At 40.5% G+C, this 19,800-nt stretch overlaps 1 protein-coding gene across 1 annotated transcript in view; it reads left to right on the top strand.

Moving 5' to 3' along the window:
- Nucleotides 1-19,105, top strand: part of LOC144891299 (uncharacterized) — a 168,314-nt gene extending 149,209 nt beyond the window's left edge. Inside the window, exons 8-13 of the mRNA XM_078773978.1 lie at nucleotides 4,698-4,830; nucleotides 5,467-5,537; nucleotides 6,456-6,534; nucleotides 9,139-9,266; nucleotides 14,444-14,572; nucleotides 17,482-19,105. Of these exons, the coding sequence (XP_078630104.1) occupies nucleotides 4,698-4,830; nucleotides 5,467-5,537; nucleotides 6,456-6,534; nucleotides 9,139-9,266; nucleotides 14,444-14,542 (510 nt within the window). The 3' untranslated portion in view covers nucleotides 14,543-14,572; nucleotides 17,482-19,105. The remainder of the gene's footprint in view (nucleotides 1-4,697; nucleotides 4,831-5,466; nucleotides 5,538-6,455; nucleotides 6,535-9,138; nucleotides 9,267-14,443; nucleotides 14,573-17,481) is intronic.
- The last annotated feature ends 695 nt before the right edge of the window (nucleotides 19,106-19,800 follow it).

Genomic DNA, 19,800 nt, shown 5'->3' with positions numbered 1-19,800 from the left:
ATAACCTGTCATTAGACTCGAGCTCAATCAATCACAGTTTAGTCCCATTAAGATAAACATGTTATATTTTATATTTTTCACAACAATCGGTCAATCCCTCCCCCCTCCCTCTCCACACCTCCCCCACCTTCCCATGCCTCCTCCCCCCAAGCCCTCTCCCTCCCACAGATCTTCCGATGTCCCTGTTCTCTGCTGTTGTACTTGTGTGTTTCCCTCTCTCCCCATCTTGTCTCCCGCTCCCTTTTGTTGTATGTTTTGTGTGTCCGTTTTTGTTTTTTTGTGATTGATGTTAGCTCTTACATGAGCCTCGATCTTGTATACAAAAAAAAAAGAGCTGTCTTTAAAAACAAGATTTACCCCTGAGCATCAATGATGCTCCAACCATTATTCTTGTCTTTCTGCTTGTACTCACATCTGTGTTCGTGTATGAAGATTTCTTTCTTGTGTTGTGGTTTGTGTTTACATTTTGCCTCTGAACTATAAAATATTTATTTATTTATGTTGAGGCTCCAGTCACGGACTACATAGTCCTATTCGAGGCTCGGCCTTGAATAAAAGAACTGAATTGATAGAAAAGAGAGAATAGTCTCAGATTTTTGAGGAAGTAAACAATCTGCTTTTTGAAAAGGGGAATGTCGTGTTTGGAAAAACATGGGAAGCTAAAGAGTTCCAGACTTTGGCAGTTGATGGGAAGAAACAAACATCATAACGACCCACCCTTGATTTTCCGATGGTCACAAAATAATCACGTGATGTTGTGGCTTATCGAGTAATTCCGTGGTCTCGCTAATGGCGGAGGTACACAAGCAACAAGTTCTCGGGATCAGAAACCGAAGTAATATCTGTAGAAAAGAGAAAGACAAGCAAATTTGTGCAGTAATTCGATCGGGTCGAGTTTTCAGGTCAGATGGGGAGAGTTGATAAGTATCTGTAATACATACGATTGGGAGAGTTGATAAGTATCTGTAATACATACGATTGGGAGAGTTGATAAGTATCTGTAATACATACTCACGTTTGGGAGAGTTGATAAGTATCTGGAATACATACGATTGGGAGAGTTGATAAGTATCTGTAATACATACTCACGTTTGGGAGAGTTGATAAGTATCTGTAATACATACTCACGATTGGGAGAGTTGATAAGTATCTGTAATACAGACTCACGATTGGGAGAGTTGATAAGTATCTGGAATACATACTCACGCTTGGGAGAGTTGATAAGTATCTGGAATACATACTCACGCTTGGGAGAGTTGATAAGTATCTGGAATACATACTCACGCTTGGGAGAGTTGATAAGTATCTGGAATACAGACTCACGATTGGGAGAGTTGATAAGTATCTGGAATACATACTCACGCTTGGGAGAGTTGATAAGTATCTGGAATACATACTCACGCTTGGGAGAGTTGATAAGTATCTGGAATACATACGATTGGGAGAGTTGATAAGTATCTGTAATACATACTCACGATTGGGAGAGTTGATAAGTATCTGTAATACAGACTCACGATTGGGAGAGTTGATAAGTATCTGTATTACATACTCACGTTTGGGAGAGTTGATAAGTATCTGTAATACATACTCACGATTGGGAGAGTTGATAAGTATCTGTAATACAGACTCACGATTGGGAGAGTTGATAAGTATCTGTAATACGTACTCACGCTTGGGAGAGTTGATAAGTATCTGTAATACGTACTCACGCTTGGGAGAGTTGATAAGTATCTGTAATACGTACTCACGCTTGGGAGAGTTTATAAGTATCTGTAATACGTACTCACGCTTGGGAGAGTTGATAAGTATCTGTAATACATACTCACGATTGGGAGAGTTGATAAGTATCTGTAATACGTACTCACGCTTGGGGGAGTTGATAAGTATCTGTAATACGTACTCACGCTTGGGAGAGTTGATAAGTATCTGTAATACGTACTTACGCTTGGGAGAGTTGATAAGTATCTGTAATACGTACTCACGCTTGGGAGAGTTGATAAGTATCTGTTATACATACTCACGATTCGGAGAGTTGATAAGTATCTGTCATACATACTCACGATTGGGAGAGTTGATAAGTATCTGTAATACATACTCAAGTTTGGGAGAGTTGATCATTATCTGTAATACATACTCACGTTTAGGAGAGTTGATAAGTATCTGTATTACATACTCACGTTTGGGAGAGTTGATAAGTATCTGTAATACATACTCACGATTGGGAGAGTTGATAAGTATCTGTATTACATACTCACGTTTGGGAGAGTTGATAAGTATCTGTAATACATACTCACGATTGGGAGAGTTGATAAGTATCTGTAATACGTACTCACGCTTGGGAGAGTTGATAAGTATCTGTAATACGTACTCACGTTTGGGAGAGTTGATAAGTATCTGTAATACATGCTCACGTTTGGGAGAGTTGATAAGTATCTGTAATACATACTCACGATTGGGAGAGTTGATAAGTATCTGTAATACAGACTCACGATTGGGAGAGTTGATAAGTATCTGTAATACAGACTCACGATTGGGAGAGTTGATAAGTATCTGTATTACATACTCACGATTGGGAGAGTTGATAAGTATCTGTAATACAGACTCACGATTGGGAGAGTTGATAAGTATCTGTATTACATACTCACGTTTGGGAGAGTTGATAAGTATCTGTAATACATACTCACGATTGGGAGAGTTGATAAGTATCTGTAATACAGACTCACGATTGGGAGAGTTGATAAGTATCTGTATTACATACTCACGTTTGGGAGAGTTGATAAGTATCTGTAATACATACTCACGATTGGGAGAGTTGATAAGTATCTGTAATACAGACTCACGATTGGGAGAGTTGATAAGTATCTGTATTACATACTCACGTTTGGGAGAGTTAATAAGTATCTGTAATACATACTCACGTTTGGGAGAGTTGATAAGTATCTGTAATACATACTCACGTTTGGGAGAGTTGATAAGTATCTGTAATACATACTCACGATTGGGAGAGTTGATAAGTATCTGTAATACATACTCACGTTTGGGAGAGTTGATAAGTATCTGTAATACATACTCACGATTGGGAGAGTTGATAAGTATCTGTAATACATACCCACGTTTGGGAGAGTTGATAAGTATCTGTAATACATACTCACGATTGGGAGAGTTGATAAGTATCTGTAATACATACTCACGTTTGAGACAGTTGATCAGTATCTGTAATACATACTCACGATGGGGAGAGTTGATAAGTATCTGTAATACGTACTCACGCTTGGGAGAGTTGATAAGTATCTGTAATACATACTCACGATGGGGAGAGTTGATAAGTATCTGTAATACATACTCACGATTGGGAGAGTTCATAAGTATCTGTAATACATACTCACGTTTGAGAGAGTTGATCAGTATCTGTAATACATACTCACGATGGGGAGAGTTGATAAGTATCTGTAATACGTACTCACACTTGGGAGAGTTGATAAGTATCTGTAATACATACTCACGATTGGGAGAGTTGATAAGTATCTGTAATACATACTCACGATTGGGAGAGTTGATAAGTATCTGTAATACGTACTCACGCTTGGGAGAGTTGATAAGTATCTGTAATACGTACTCACGCTTGGGAGAGTTTATAAGTATCTGTAATACGTACTCACGCTTGGGAGAGTTGATAAGTATCTGTAATACGTACTCACGCTTGGGAGAGTTGATAAGTATCTGTAATACGTACTCACGCTTGGGAGAGTTGATAAGTATCTGTAATACGTACTCACGCTTGGGAGAGTTTATAAGTATCTGTAATACGTACTCACGCTTGGGAGAGTTGATAAGTATCTGTAATACATACTCACGATTGGGAGAGTTGATAAGTATCTGTAATACGTACTCACGCTTGGGGGAGTTGATAAGTATCTGTAATACGTACTCACGCTTGGGAGAGTTGATAAGTATCTGTAATACGTACTCACGCTTGGGAGAGTTGATAAGTATCTGTAATACGTACTCACGCTTGGGAGAGTTGATAAGTATCTGTTATACATACTCACGATTCGGAGAGTTGATAAGTATCTGTAATACATACTCACGATTGGGAGAGTTGATAAGTATCTGTAATACATACTCAAGTTTGGGAGAGTTGATCATTATCTGTAATACATACTCACGTTTAGGAGAGTTGATAAGTATCTGTATTACATACTCACGTTTGGGAGAGTTGATAAGTATCTGTAATACATACTCACGATTGGGAGAGTTGATAAGTATCTGTATTACATACTCACGTTTGGGAGAGTTGATAAGTATCTGTAATACATACTCACGATTGGGAGAGTTGATAAGTATCTGTAATACGTACTCACGCTTGGGAGAGTTGATAAGTATCTGTAATACGTACTCACGTTTGGGAGAGTTGATAAGTATCTGTAATACATGCTCACGTTTGGGAGAGTTGATCAGTATCTGTAATACATACTCACGATTGGGAGAGTTGATAAGTATCTGTAATACGTACTCACACTTGGGAGAGTTGATAAGTATCTGTAATACATACTCACGATTGGGAGAGTTGATAAGTATCTGTAATACATACTCACGATGGGGAGAGTTGATAAGTATCTGTAATACATACTCACGTTTGAGAGAGTTGATAAGTATCTGTAATGCATACTCACGTTCTCTCCATTTCTTCCCCCAAGATTGTGGAAGCCGGTTCGGTACCGATCCTGGTCCAGGCTGTGAAAGATGGACGTTATGCAGAGAAACATCACGCGGTGAACACTCTGCACCGCCTCGTCCAGGATCCCGAGATCCGTCCCCAGCTTAGAGAGAGTAAGTGGTGAAGAGCAGGAACAGAACCTGAGCAGTCATCCTGAGTTTCCTACATCAGATTCCCAACACCTCCTCCATCACATTCTCTTGGCTACAAATCAGAGTTTCTATCTTTTAGATAAATTATCGTTTTCCTTTCTTGTTAATTAATCTTTGTCCCTTTATTTCAGATTAATTTCCCTGCTGAACCTTTCTGCTCCTTCTCTTCCTCTTTCTTTCCTTCCCACATTTTTTTGTCATGACAGGAATGTCACGTGTGCTAAAATGTCTTCTTCCTCTTAACAAACCACTATCATAACCAATCAGTGTAAACTTAGTGATTTATTTTCGTTTCATCAACACAAATCCCATAATCAGCTTTTACACTTTAATTCAGATTTTCAAATCACCAACATTTGGGTTCTTTATTTAAATATCTTATTCTCCATTTTTTACTGCTTGGTCATGCTCGATAATTCCGACATACTTTGGGTTCCAATAAATATACAAGTTTAAATCCAGGAATGTAGGCCGTGTGATAGAATGAGTGTAGTGATGGTTCAGCAGAGATATCAAATTATCATTTTAAATCAATAATAATACAATTTGAAGCTTCATTAATTGATTCCTCTCTTTGCACTTTCACCCTTTTCCCAGTGGGGCTGAAATATGGAGCTTTTAACTATGAAAAGGAGAGGTCGTCCCAAACCACCCAGTGTGGTTTCAAGGTCAGTCTGGGGTTCACTCAGGATTGAGGATTCACTCACCTGAGAATGATTCACTCACCTGAGAATGATTCACTCACCTGAGAGTGATTTGAAAAAGGATTTGTTTGTTATTCGACCTGAGTTATTGCAGATTAACTTCATTTTGTCCATAATGATGAATCGTGAAATTAAACGGTCAACATTGCTCTGTTGATGCTCAGACATCTTGGACATCGCTCTGAAACGTTTCAATGAGATCACCTGCCAGGTAACTGCTTCAGCTATAAAGTTAAGGTAAAAAAGGTATTGTAACAATGATGAATCAACATAATTATATAATCTTCTGATGGTTAAAGAACCCAATATGAAATGTAGTTCAGCATTGAAGATCCAGGAAAGCTGTTTCGATAATCATTGCACCACACCTGTAATACCTGTTGAAGTCACTAGTCTGAAATATTATAATGATTCTCTCTTTAAATCGTGTTTCTAATGTAGAAATATAATGCACACTTTAAGTACCCAGATGGTTGTTAAGCTATTTTCATGAGGAAGACTAGAACATGTAACAGGAGCGTGATGAGTAGCAGCAGCAAGGCCACGTGGAGATTGTGAGGGAAGGGACAGGTATAAAACGACTCACCTTTACACAAACTCATAAACAGACGAGCAAAGTTACTGTCAGGTTACTGCATCAACATCGACACAACTTCTGCTGTGAAGTTTGTGATGACATCCACCTGTCTATGTCTAAAGGTACTTGTTTGGTTAAATATATACAGCACCCTGCGGAGAGAGACAACCAGTTATGATCAGAACACCCAAACAAAGACGAGAGATACTCAGAGTACAAATCACTTGTGTGCAGACAAGGTTCGGTATGTGGACACATTCCACACTTTAACCCTGGCACCTCCACATGTCTTCCTTTTGGGGCAGACTTTTGTGAAGGCCGTGTGGGGCCTGTTCGGGGCCTGTGGCTCAACCCAGGGCAAGGAGGTACCTTCCAATGATCCAGGTATGAAATTACCCACAATACCATTGACTGCAAGTGTTTGTACCTGTTTTGTGTGTATCTGTCTCTCCAGATGTTTTGTGTTCACATTCATCTCGTTTATCATTGTGAAGCAGTAATCAATGACTGATTGTGAATGATGGAAGTTGCTGCACAAGTTGAATCTTCACTTGAAAAGATTAATCCTCCTCCTCCATGAGCCTCGACTTTGTATATTAAAAAAACAACACATATGCAAAAATTGAAGGTGATTGACCAGCCATGTTTTTATGTTTGATTTGCATGCTTGCATACAGATAATTGCTGTGTGTGTGTGTGTGTGTGTGTGTGTGTGTGTGTGTGTGTGTGTGTGTGTGTGTGTGTGTGTGTGTGTGTGTGTGTGTGTGTGTGTGTGTCAAAACTCCCGTTGTTGTTTAGTTTCAATGTACAGCAGATGCGGATGGCATTTACATTTTGACATGCTTTCTAGTTTTATATCGTAAAATGATGATTCAATTATTACAATTAAAAGTGTTTTTGATCACTGATACCATTGTCATCCCTGTGAGTTTTGCGATTATCAACCATTTCACAGATACATCAAACATTAAATCAACCATTCACAGATGTTCATTAAATATTTAAAATGTGAATATGATGCAATATTTGAAGGAATGTTACTGTCAAACCTGGTTTAATCGACCAGTCAAGGGAACCGCACAAAATGGGGTCTTTGAACAGAGGTGGTCTCTTAATCCTGCCAAGCCGGGAACGTACCCCACAAAATGGGGTCTTTGAACAGAGGTGGTCTCTTAATCCTGCCAAGCCGGGAACGTACCCCACAAAATGAGGTCTTTGAACAGAGCTGTTCTCTTAATCCTGCCAATCCAGGAACATACCCCACAAAATGGGGTCTTTGAACAGAGGTGTTTTCTTAATCCTGCAAATTCGGGAACGTGCCCCACAAAATGGGGTCTTTGAACAGAGGTGGTCTCTTAATCCTGCAAATCCGGGAACGTGCCCCACAAAATGGGGTCTTTGAACAGAGGTGGTCTCATCATCCTGCCAAACCGGGAACGTACCCCACAAAATGGGGTCTTTGAACAGAGGTGGTCTCTTAATCCTGCAAATCCGGGAACGTGCCCCACAAAATGGGGTCTTTGAACAGAGGTGGTCTCTTAATCCTGCCAAGCCGGGAACGTACCCCACAAAATGGGGTCTTTGAACAGAGGTGATCTCTTAATCCTGCAAATCCGGGAACGTACCCCACAAAATGGGGTCTTTGAACAGAGGTGGTCTCTTAATCCTGCAAATCCGGGAACGTACCCCACAAAATGGGGTCTTTGAACAGAGGTGATCTCTTAATCCTGCAAATCCGGGAACGTACCCCACAAAATGGGGTCTTTGAACAGAGGTGGTCTCTTAATCCTGCAAATCTGGGAACGTACCCCACAAAATGGGGTCTTTGAACAGAGGTGGTCTCTTGATCCTGCCAAGAGATGGAGGAACTCGTATTCCAAGCAAGCTGAGACTTCTCTACTCGAGACAAAATACAAAGTATCCCAAGCCGTGGTTGTCCTGGACATTCCCCTCTCTCATCACTCCTTTTTCTGAACACTATGTTGTGCTTTCTCAAAAATGACTCCAACCATCCTCCGTTCAAAACCTTGAACATTGTGAAGTTTATATCGGTAGCGCATTAATGTCTTATCCCTCAGCAGTTCTCCTATAACATTTAATTTTCTGGTCAGTACGTCTTGAAAGCACTTGTCCTGAATCTGTCTGTTCGCCACTGGAGACATTTTTTCAGACGTCACTCAAAATTTCACTTTTTCTCTTCAAGATGTTCTTAATTTGAGCTTCACTGAACCTGAGATCCTCCGCTATTTTAACAGTTCAATATCTTCCAGTTCCTCGTCAGCATCATTGACATGGGTGGGTGGGATAATGGGAGATTGGAAGTGTCTGTGTGAATCTAGAGGTTTGCAATGGACAGTGGTGGCACGTCCAATCTCCTTGATTACAACATGATATTATATTAGTGAAACATTTCAATCAACATTTTGTCAATTCATTCCTGTGATCTACCTGAACACGTACAGGGAATGAAACTAGCCTTCACAATTAAGACTAGTTTTCAATTTGTAATTTGATTAATTGTTTCTCAAAATGTTTCACTCTCACCTGAGTTGACAGAAAATGAAATAAAACAAGCATTCTGAGTATTGCGCTGCAATACATGGCCCCTACCGGCAGTCTGTCGTCCGGAAAACTGTTGGGGAAATTACCAAAGTTCAAAGTGCCATAACTTTGTCAAAAATGATCGAAACGTCGTGAAGTTCGAACTTGATCTGAAACTTATCATGAGGAAACCACGTACCAAGTTTGAAATCATTAGCATTAAGAGTTTAGAAAAAAAGTCCGGAAAACTGTTCTTTGCGTGACGGACTGACAGACGGACAGACTGACAGACGGAGGGACGGAGTGCAAACCTATAGTCCCCTCCGGTGTACACCGGTAGGGGACTAATAACAAGTGCTTCCATAAACCTTAATTTATAACCACAACTTACCCCCTCCCCTAACCCTCCTACTTTCTTTTTCATTCCCCCCCCCCCCCCCCCCCCAGGAGTTCGGAAGTGGGGGCCACCAGAAGTGGCCGAGTGGCTCCAGAACAACCGTCTGGATCAGTATGCACGTCACTTTGCTGAGTTTGATGGAAAACTGTTCCAGAAACTTCTTCACATCTATGAACTGGTATTGGCTTGATGGGGGCTCTCAGTATCCATAAGTAAAATACATCAAACTTATTGAAGAACCTGATGCTGATTATGAGGCACAAAACGGGATTTTATAGAGTGAGATGTTAAACAATACAAACAAGAAAGAGCAATCGTAGATTGCAGACCCTTGTCAGGTTGTGTTTTCAGAGGTTTTTAAGGCTTTTGTGTGAAAACAAATATGGCGGCTGAACTACCTGACCGATGTCATCATTTTTTTTTTTTGTCCACCAATTTATTCAGAGATTATGTTCAAGAAATTTCATCTTGATCGGATGAAGTTTTGTACTTGTCAAATTATGATGTCATGATGGAGGCACCTTTGACATCATAATTAACAGATGTTATTCCACATGGAGAGTTATTTTCAATGAGCCATGTCTCAATTTTTTCTCTGCAGCGCTTTCGGAGATGTAGATGTGCAAATATTTTCGGTTTTTCCAAGATGGCGGCCGAACCACGTGACCTATGACGTTGTACTTATCATTTAAAAAATTCTACAGGTGATGTTGCACCTATGGTGAAAATTTCTGTCAATCGGACCAACGGTTGCAGAGAAAATCATATTTATTCTATGCGGACAGACAAACAGACTCAACTGCAATACCCTCTCCTCAGGCGAGGGCAACTAGAGAATTCATAGAATACAACACCCCACACAGTGTTCAGGTATATAATCAATTTAAATAAAACAATGATTTGAAAGATAGTTTCAAATTGGAAGTTACTGCATTAACTTGTGAACCAGTGATGGGATTTTGACCAAATTTGGTATAAGTATATATTATGATGAAAATATGAAGTAATTCATATGAACACATGAAAGCTCACAGAATCATGTTTCTCACAGTCTGAGAGTCCTTTAGATGTTTTTTTGCAAACTCCAAGCGGGCTTTCATGTATCTTTCACTGAGGAGAGGCTTCCGTCTGGCCACTCTGCCATAAATCCCAGATCGGTGGAGTGTTGCAGTGATGGTTGTCCTTCTGGAAGTTTCTTCCATCTCCACACAGGATCTCTGGAGCTCAGCCAGAGTGACCATCGGGTTCTTGGTCACCTCTCTTACCAAGGCCCTTCTCCCCCGATTGCTCAGTTTGGCTGGGCGCCCAGCTCTAGGAAGAGTCCTGGTTGTTCCAAACTTCTTCCATTTAAGAATTATGGAGGCCACTGTGCTCTTGGGAACCTTCAATGCACCAGAATTTTTTTTGTAGGCTTCCCCAGATCTGTGCCTCGACACAATCCTGTCTCTGAGCTCCGCAGGCAGTTCCTTCGACCTCATGGCTTGGTTTTTGCTCTGATATGCATTGTCAGCTGCGAGACCTTATATAGACAGGTGTGTGCCTTTCCAAATCATGTCCAATCAATTGAATTTACCACAGGTGGACTCCAATCAAGGTGTATAAACATCTCAAAGATCAAGAGAAATGGGAGGCACCTGAGCTAAATTTCAAGTGTCATAGTAAAGGGTCTGAATACTTATGTAAATGTGATATTTCAGTTTTTTCTTTTTAATAAATTTGCAAAACCTTCTAAAACCTGTTTTCTCTTTGTCATTATGGGGTATTGAGTGTAGATTGATGAGGGAAAAAATGAATTTCAACGATTTCAGCATAAGGCTGCAGCATAACAAAATGTGAAAAAGTGAAGGGGTCTGAATACTTTCTGAATGCACTGTTCGTCAAACTTGGCACAAAAATGTATAATCATGTAAAGATAAAAGGATTAAATTATGGGGTCAAGCGGTCAAAGGTCAGAGGTCTCAATAGTTAAAAATTCTGTTACTGCACTAACTTGTGAACCAGTGATGGGATTTTGACCAAATTTGGTACAAGTACACATACATTCAAAGTACACCGCCCCCATGCCAAATAATTAAATATCCTACAGCGCGGCATTGCCGGGGCACCTTAGGCGCCCGGCAATACCGCAGTGCAGCTCATAGAGGCTGCATTGGGAGGGAGAGGTGTACACTAATTGATTGATTAGTTGTATAATTAAAATCAATAAAAGATTATCACAAAATATTTTCTTAATCAATTAGCTAATAGCATAACTAAACCACTAGTGCTTCATCCAAAGATGTATGTTTCAGAAATTTAATTAAATAAGTCATTAATAAAAAATTAAATAATTAATTGATTACTCAATAAATAATTAATCGATTAATCAATAAATAATTAATCGATTAAATGATTTATCAATAAATCAAAAATATCCTTCATAGCCACATCACTTGGTCACTCATGTCCAAATATTAGCTTCCCAGCTCAAAAGGTGCCTGCGATATTGGCCAAATGAGAAAGAAAATAAATAAATGATTAATAATGAAAATAAATAAATAATAATCATAAAAAAATCAAATTATTAATCAATTTGGTCAGAGAACACATAAACTACCACTATTTCATCAGAATCTGTAACTTAAAAAAAAAGAAAAGATTTTTGTCATTAATCAAATAATTAAATAATTAATCGATTAATTGATTAATTAATAAATCAAAAATATCCTTTGCAGCCAAATCACCTGGTCATTGGCATGTCCAAATATCAGCTTCCTAACTCAAAAGGTGCCTGAGTTAATGGTTAGAAGAGAAAGGAAATTTGATTAATTAAATAAGTACTTTATTAATCGCTAATAATTAAATAACTCCTCAATTTATTGATTAATCAAAAAAAAAAAATTCCGTTTTTGACAAAGGACTTGCTCACTATTGTGCCGAAATTTCAGCTTCCTAGCTCAAAGGATGGCTGAGATATCGTCCGGACAACCAAGGAAACAAGAAAACAAGAAAGAAAACAAACAAGTACACATACATTCAAAGTACACCGCCCCATGCCAAATAATTAAATATGCTGCAGCGCGGCATTGCCGGGGCACCTCCGGCGCCCAGCAATACCGCAGTGCAGCTCATTGAGGCTGCATTGGGAGTGAGAGGTGTACACTAATTGATTGATTAAATGTATAATTAAAATCAATAAAAGATTATCACAAAATATTTTCATAATCAATTGGCTAATCGCATAACTAAACCACTAGTGCTTCATCCGAAGATGTATCTTTTAGAAATTTAATTAAATAAGTCATTTATAAAAAATTAAATAATTAATTGATTACTCAATAAATAATTAATCGATTAATCAATAAATAATTAATAGATGAAATGATTAATCAATAAATCAAAAATATCCTTGATAGCCACATCACTTGGTCACTCATGTCCAAATATTAGCTTCCCAGCTCAAAAGGTGCCTGAGATATTGGCCAAATGAGAAAGAAAATAAATAAATGATTAATAATGAATATAAATAAATAATAATCATAAAAAAATTAAATTCTTAATCAATTTGGTCAGAGAACACATAAACTACCACTATTTCATCAGAATCTGTAACTTAAAAAAAATAATTTTTTTTTGTCATTAATCAAATAATTAAATAATTAATCGATTAATTGATTAATTAATAAATCAAAAATATCCTTTGCAGCCAAATCACCTGGTCATTGGCATGTCCAAATATCAGCTTCCTAACTCAAAAGGTGCCTGAGTTAATGGTCAGAAGAGAAAGGAAATTTGATTAATTAAATAAGTACTTAATTAACCGCTAATAATTAAATAACTCCTCAATTTATTGATTAATCCAAAAAAAAAATACCGTTTTGACAAAGGACTTGCTCACTACTGTGCCGAAATTTCAGCTTCCTAGCTCAAAGGATGGCTGAGATATCGTCCGGCCAAACAAACAAGAAAGAAAACAAGAAAGAAAGCAAGAAACCAGAGTGAAAACTGAGTACTCTCTTTCAGCGCGCGTCACTGCCGAGCCCCCTTCGGTGCCCAGCAATGACGATTTGCAATGCCTGGAGATGGCATAGGAAAGGAGCGGTGTACAACAAACAAGAAACCAGAGTGAAAACTGAGTACTCTCTTTCAGCGTGCGTCACTGCCGAGCCCCCTTTGGTGCCCGGCAATGACGATTTGCAATGCCTGGAGATGGCATAGGAAAGGAGCGGTGTACAACAAGAAAGAAAACAAACAAGAAAGAAAGAAACCAGAGTGAAAACTGAGTACTCTCTTTCAGCGTGCGTCACTGCCGAGCCCCCTTTGGTGCCCGGCAATGACGATTTGCAATGCCTGGAGATGGCATAGGAAAGGAGCGGTGTACAACAACCAGAGTGAAAACTAAGTACTCTATTTCAGCGTGCGTCACTGCCGAGCCCCCTTTGGTGCCCGGCAATGACGATTTGCAATGCCTGGAGATGGCATAGGAAAGGAGCGGTGTACAACAAGAAAGAAACCAGAGTGAAAACTGAGTACTCTCTTTCAGCGTGCGTCACTGCCGAGCCCCCTTTGGTGCCCGGCAATGACGATTTGCAATGCCTGTAGATGGCATAGGAAAGGAGCGGTGTACAACAAGAAAGAAACCAGAGTGAAAACTGAGTACTCTCTTTCAGTGTGCGTCACTGCCGAGCCCCCTTTGGTGCCCGGCAATGACGATTTGCAATGCCTGGAGATGGCATAGGAAAGGAGCGGTGTACAATAAGTATATATTATGATGAAATTATGAAGCAATTCGATTTTGTCATCAAAGGTCAGAGGTCATGTGATGTGAAAATGTGATACTTGAGAATAGCTGAAGAGATTTAAATGAAACTTGGTACGAGTATTATCATGATGTAAAATGTGAGCGGAGGCATATCGGTTGATGTCGCGACGTGGAGTGCCATTTTAGTTTGTATAGAGTCGAGGTTTGTGGAAGAGTTAGAACACTAAACGGATCTGGACGCAACAGGATGCAAAAGGAACAGTAGATAGATGGGGGAAACACCAACAGCAGAGTTGAAGGATAAAAGAGAGGGAGACTTGGACAAACAAAAGGTGTGGGGCGGAATGGGGGAGGTGCAGGAGAAGATGCCTGGGGTGGACATGATGCATACATAAGGCAACTTTCAGGAAGGAAAAACTGGAAATTTGGAAGTCGTAGGCCCTGGGGCGGGGGTTACCATCGGCAGAAAAGATCCTATGGGGGGGCCCATAGGCAGAAAAGATCATGGTTTTGGATTGGGGTCATGGCTTTGCTTTTCACTTCATTCCTCTTCGTCTCAGAATTTCATCCACCTCCTCACTCCTCTCCTCCTTTCTTCTTTATTTCCCAAACAGGCTCCAGAAATGTTCCAAGTGGTGATCAGAGAAGTGGCTCCACTGACTTGTCAGGATCTCATGCGTCTCTTGAGGGCCGTTGATCGTCTCCTGGAATGAGCTGAACCTGGCGAGGCAGATAGATATAAGGTGAGGCCTGGCCTCTGCTCACCACAGCTTCTCTATCTTCTGTTTATTTCACTTAAATTCCTTTATAATCGGTTGTTGTTATCTCCACCACCGAAAGTGGATGGAGGTTATTTTTTTCACGTCTGTCTTTCTGTTTGTTTGTTACTTGCGAAAATCTAAGATTTTTCAAGTATATTGGTTCGTCTTGTGCGTTATTCTGTCTGTTTGTCTGTATGTCAGTCGCCTACAGGTCACAATTTTCAACCAATCTTCACAAAACTTCACCAAATGGTAGAGTTGGTCATAAGCAAGAAGCCTATTGTTTTGGGGGTCAAAAGGTCAATAGGTCAACATAGGCCAAATGTCACAAACTTTGTCAATTTTCCAGTGGGGTCTTTGTCAAGAGGCATTCGTTTTAAACACACCAAGGACTTGTGGTCTGCGACGATAGTAAATGGATGACATGCAAGATAGTGGCGGAAGTGTCGCACTGACCACACAATTGCGAACAATTCACGGTCAAAAGTGGACCACTTCATTTCTGAAGCTGTTAGCACATGACTCACTTAGGATATCACCTGCTCCTTGGAGTCCAGTTTCTGAGCAGGGCCTGAACCAATCGCATGCTCGAAGGCATCCGTGTAAAGCAAGAATGGAACCCCAAGATTTGGGAATGGCATGATGGGAGGATTGGACAGTATTTGCTTCAGAGTGTGGAAGGCCTCCTCGTCGTTGTCACTCCAGACAAATGGTACATACTTGTGGGTGAGGTGGTGAAGTGGCTCAACAATGCGAGCAAAGTCCTTGATGAAACGTCTGTAATGGGAACATAGACCCAAGAAAGCCCCGACCTGTGTGGGGGATTGTGGTGTTGGCCAGGTCTGTATCTTTTCAGTGTTCGATGGATCAGGCCGCACACCATCACTGGAGATCAAATGTCCCAAGAAAGTGACAGTGGATTGAGCAAGGTGACATTTGGAGGGTTTGAGCTTTAATCCTGCAGGGTGAAATCTGTGAAAGCCGTCTCTGAGATGTTCCTGGTGTTGCTCGAAACCTGCACTGAATACAATATCATCGTCCAAATAGATTAGACAGATGCTCCAGTGAGGTGCACACAAGACTAACTCCGCTAGGCGCTGAAATCTTGGTGGTGCATTACAAATTCCTATTGGCATCGCGTGAAACTGGTACATTTCCGATCCTGTCGAGGAGGCGGTTTTCTCCCTGTCAGCCGGATTGAGGGGAATTTGCCAGGACCCAGAAGTAAGATCAATGGTGCTGAATATTTGTGCAGCATAGAGCCTGTCCAGGGTATCATCAACCCGTGGTAGTGGATGAGAGTCTTTGATGGTAACCGCATTGAGTCTCCTGCAATCCACACAGAAGCGATATGATCGGTCCTTCTTCTGAACGAGACCCACAGGAGATGACCATGGGCTCTAAGACTCTTCGATGATGCCCTGCTGACATCGTTTGTTGATTTCACCCTGCATGATGGCTTGTTTTGCAGGTGATGTGCGATATGCACGCAATTTGATTGGTGTGGCATCGCCTGTCCTGATGTTGTGCTCGATGAGGTTTGCTGACCTCTGACCATATCTGACAATAGAGTTGGTCATAAGCAAGAAGCCTATTGTTTTTGGGGTCAATAGGTCAGCATAGGCCAAAGGTCACCAACTTTGTCAGATTGCTAAAAGCCTCAATTTTTATCCGATTGACTTGAAATTTGAAGAGGATTTGCATATCTCGTCAATGAATTCAACCACCAAGTATTTTTGAGGTCAACATCGGCCAAAAGGTCAACATAGGCCGAATTTCTAAAATCATCCATTTTCATCCAATTGACTTGAAATTTGAAGAGGATTTGCATATCTCGTCAATGAATTCAACCACCAAGTATTTTTGAGGTCAGCATCGGCCAAAAGGTCAACATAGGCCGAATTTCTAAAATCATCCATTTTCATCCAATTGACTTGAAATTTGAAGAGGATTTGCATATCTGGACACTGAATTCAACCACCAAGTATTTTTGAGGTCAACATAGACCAAAATGTCAACATAAGCCAAATTTCTAAAATCGTCATTTGTCATCTGATTGACTTGAATTTGAAGAGGATTTGCATATCTTGTCACTGAATTCAACCCCAAACTATTTTTGAGGTCATCATAGGCCAACAACTTATTTTAGGGATTTTGCAAGTATCGTGCCATGCACGAAATATTTCTTTGTCTGTCTGTGAACACGATATCTCAAAAAGTTGTGGACAGATTCGGCCGAAATTTGGCGGAGATGTAGTGTATTTTACAAGGACGAAATGATTCGATTTTGGTGAAGATCAAGATTTGGAAACGGATACTAGAATTTTTAAAAAGTGATTCTTCACCATTGGGAGATGTGGCCAAAAACGATACATAGCAGGATATCTCAAAAAGTTATGGACGGATTTGGACGAAACTTTGTGGACAGGTTGTGAGTCTGACAAGGAAGGAGCGATTAGATTTTGGTGAAGATCTGAATATGGATTTGGATACTATAATTATTTAATCCTAAAGTGATCCTTCACCATTGAGAGATCGGGCGAAAAGCGTTATACAACATATTTTTTAAAGTTACGGACGAGTTATGACTAAACTAGGTGAATAAGTTGGTTAGGTGACGAGAACAAGCGATTAGATTTTGGTTCAGATCCGAATCCAGATCCGGCCCATCAGTGGGATACAAAACACAAAATTTTCAGCCTGGCGGAGGTGTGCTCTCCACCGAGTGCCGTTCTAGTTTGTCTTGTGATTGACCAATAGATTGCTGTAACACCTTCCTAAAGCTGTTCTTTATTAATATTTATTTGTTTACTCTTTTATTACTATTCACACTCGTTTTCAGTTTGTACCCATTTTAATTTATTTTTCTCCTTTCTCTTTGTATCTTGCAGAAAACCACTCTCTCTCATCTCTTGAACCAACCTCATCCTCACTGAAACCCTTTCTGCATCTCATCCTGCCGTTCGAGCTGCATGCACTGCTGTCCTCGTCATTCACACACAATGCCACGCCCACGTCCTCGTCATTCACATGCAATGCCACGTCCACGTCCGCGTCATTCACACACAATGCCACGCCCATGTCCTCGTCATTCACACACAATGCCATGCCCACGTCCTCGTCATTCACACACAATGCCACGCCCACGTCTGCGTCATTCACACACAATGCCACGCCCACGTCCGCGTCATTCACACACAATGCCATGCCCACGTTCTCGTCATTCGCACAATGCCACGCCCACGTCCTCGTCATTCACATGCAATGCCACGTCCGCGTCATTCACACACAATGCCACGCCCATGTCCTCGTCATTCACACACAATGCCACGCCCACTATTTACACTCCACCCACATTGTTCTGACCACACCCCATTACCTTTTTCACGCCCACATTTATGACCACCCACGTTCACGCACAATACACAAGCAGGGAGAACAACATGTACTTGGAGTGGGATTTACTCTATAAATCACAAAACAATAATTGATTGATTACATTTAATTCAGTTTTAACAATTGTTCGACATATTCATTGATTTTGATTCATTCTTTGATTACAGTATCACAGGTATCATTATTGCGAGGCTTTTATGGTGGTTTATTTTGCATTGATTTTAATTTTTAATGAAAATGATTGATCACACATCACCTTTGAACTCTCCATGACATCCAGATTGTAAAATCCCAAATTCCCATCCACAGTGAAATCCCATCTCTCGGTGTGTTTCTCAGGGTACACACCCCACTGTTCACACATTCTGATCATATTTGTGGGAAGATTTCCACGGCTCACAGTTTGTCATTCTCACAAATACATAACTTTTGATGATTCGGATGATCTCATATTGGAGTAAAAATGCAGGTGTGGGAGGGCACAGCTTTCGGAAGGTTGATGTGTGTACACAGGTGAAGGTACAGATGGAAACGAGTAAAATTGAAAATGCAGGAAAACTTTTTTATAATTGGTCCTCGTTCACATGGGGGAGAAGAAGATGTTGAAAACAGTTATTTTTCTGTGTTTGTTGTTGAATTTTAACTCGTCCAGGAGGATTCGTTACGAGGTTTGGTTTCTGTGAAGATTCAGCACAATCAGCAGAACAACCTAGAATGAGATTAAATAATTATTTTAACTGAACCAGGTGAGATCTTTTACACAATCCCCCTTCCCTTTGGTCCACGTGCCTTGCCATGAACCAACCTGTGATTTGGGTCATGTGATGTGTGACCCCTTGAGTGATGTGTTGTTAGAGCTGTTGCTTAAACACACACTTCATGTCGGTGTTTTGGTTCTGCCTCAAAACACGGACTCGTTTATAACGTAGAATAGTCGTTTGCACTTATTATTCTTACATGTGCTTCCCGTTGGAGCCGGCAATGCTTTCTTATCTTTCCTGAAATAATAAAAGACATTTTACTTCAATTTAACCCGTAATTCCAATGATTATTTGCTTAAGTAAACATGGTTTTATTATTACTTTTTTCAATTATTCAATAAAGATTAAAATCTGGAAATTGCTGAATTTGAGTGTCTTTGAACGAGAATGATGGGTGTGATGAAGTCAATACGCAACTTTTGAAATGACATAATCAGCCCCAGAATGCTCAGCGTAATCCACCCCAGAATGCTCGGCACCAATGAGCAGAAACCCCAAGCAACGGGGGTCATCAGGGCAGCTGAATGTATATCATGTGGCGAGATGAGGAGTGTTCACTAAAATGGTTCACAAAGCTCCTAAAATAAGCTGAAAATATTTAGGAACCTACCAGTGAGAAAAGTTGGAAACATACTGTTACGGATTCGTAACTTCCCTTGTTGTGGTTTTCACCCACTGGACATGTCTCTGATTCTATGTACTATTATTATGTTCAAAAGGTGTACTATTCACGAACGGTTATCAAAAGTTAAAAAGGATAACTAAGTGAAACAGGAAACTGAGAGAGAAAGACAAGGAGGTGAAGAGGAAGAAGCGGCGCAAGCGAAAGTCGAAGGAGAAAGCCGAGTTGCTCCGGGTTCTGAAGCGAACGTTGGCGAGCCAGAGTCACTCGCGAACTTTTGGGTTTCCGGGAGAGGAATTCCTACGACGGAGTTGTCGTCGCTGTGACCGGTCAACCTGCATGTCAGGTCTTGTGATCGATTCAGGCGAGAATCATCGCCGTGCCGTGCGCCACGAGACTGGGTCGTCAGCCATTTTGACTCGCACAGGATT

The sequence above is a fragment of the Myxine glutinosa genome, chromosome 3 (genome assembly GCF_964187855.1).
Source record: "Myxine glutinosa chromosome 3, kmMyxGlut1.1, whole genome shotgun sequence".
In the NCBI taxonomy this organism is placed as follows: Eukaryota; Metazoa; Chordata; class Myxini; order Myxiniformes; family Myxinidae; genus Myxine; species Myxine glutinosa.
The sequence above is the reverse complement of the archived record's forward strand: the minus strand, read 5'-3'. Positions and strand labels throughout refer to the sequence as shown.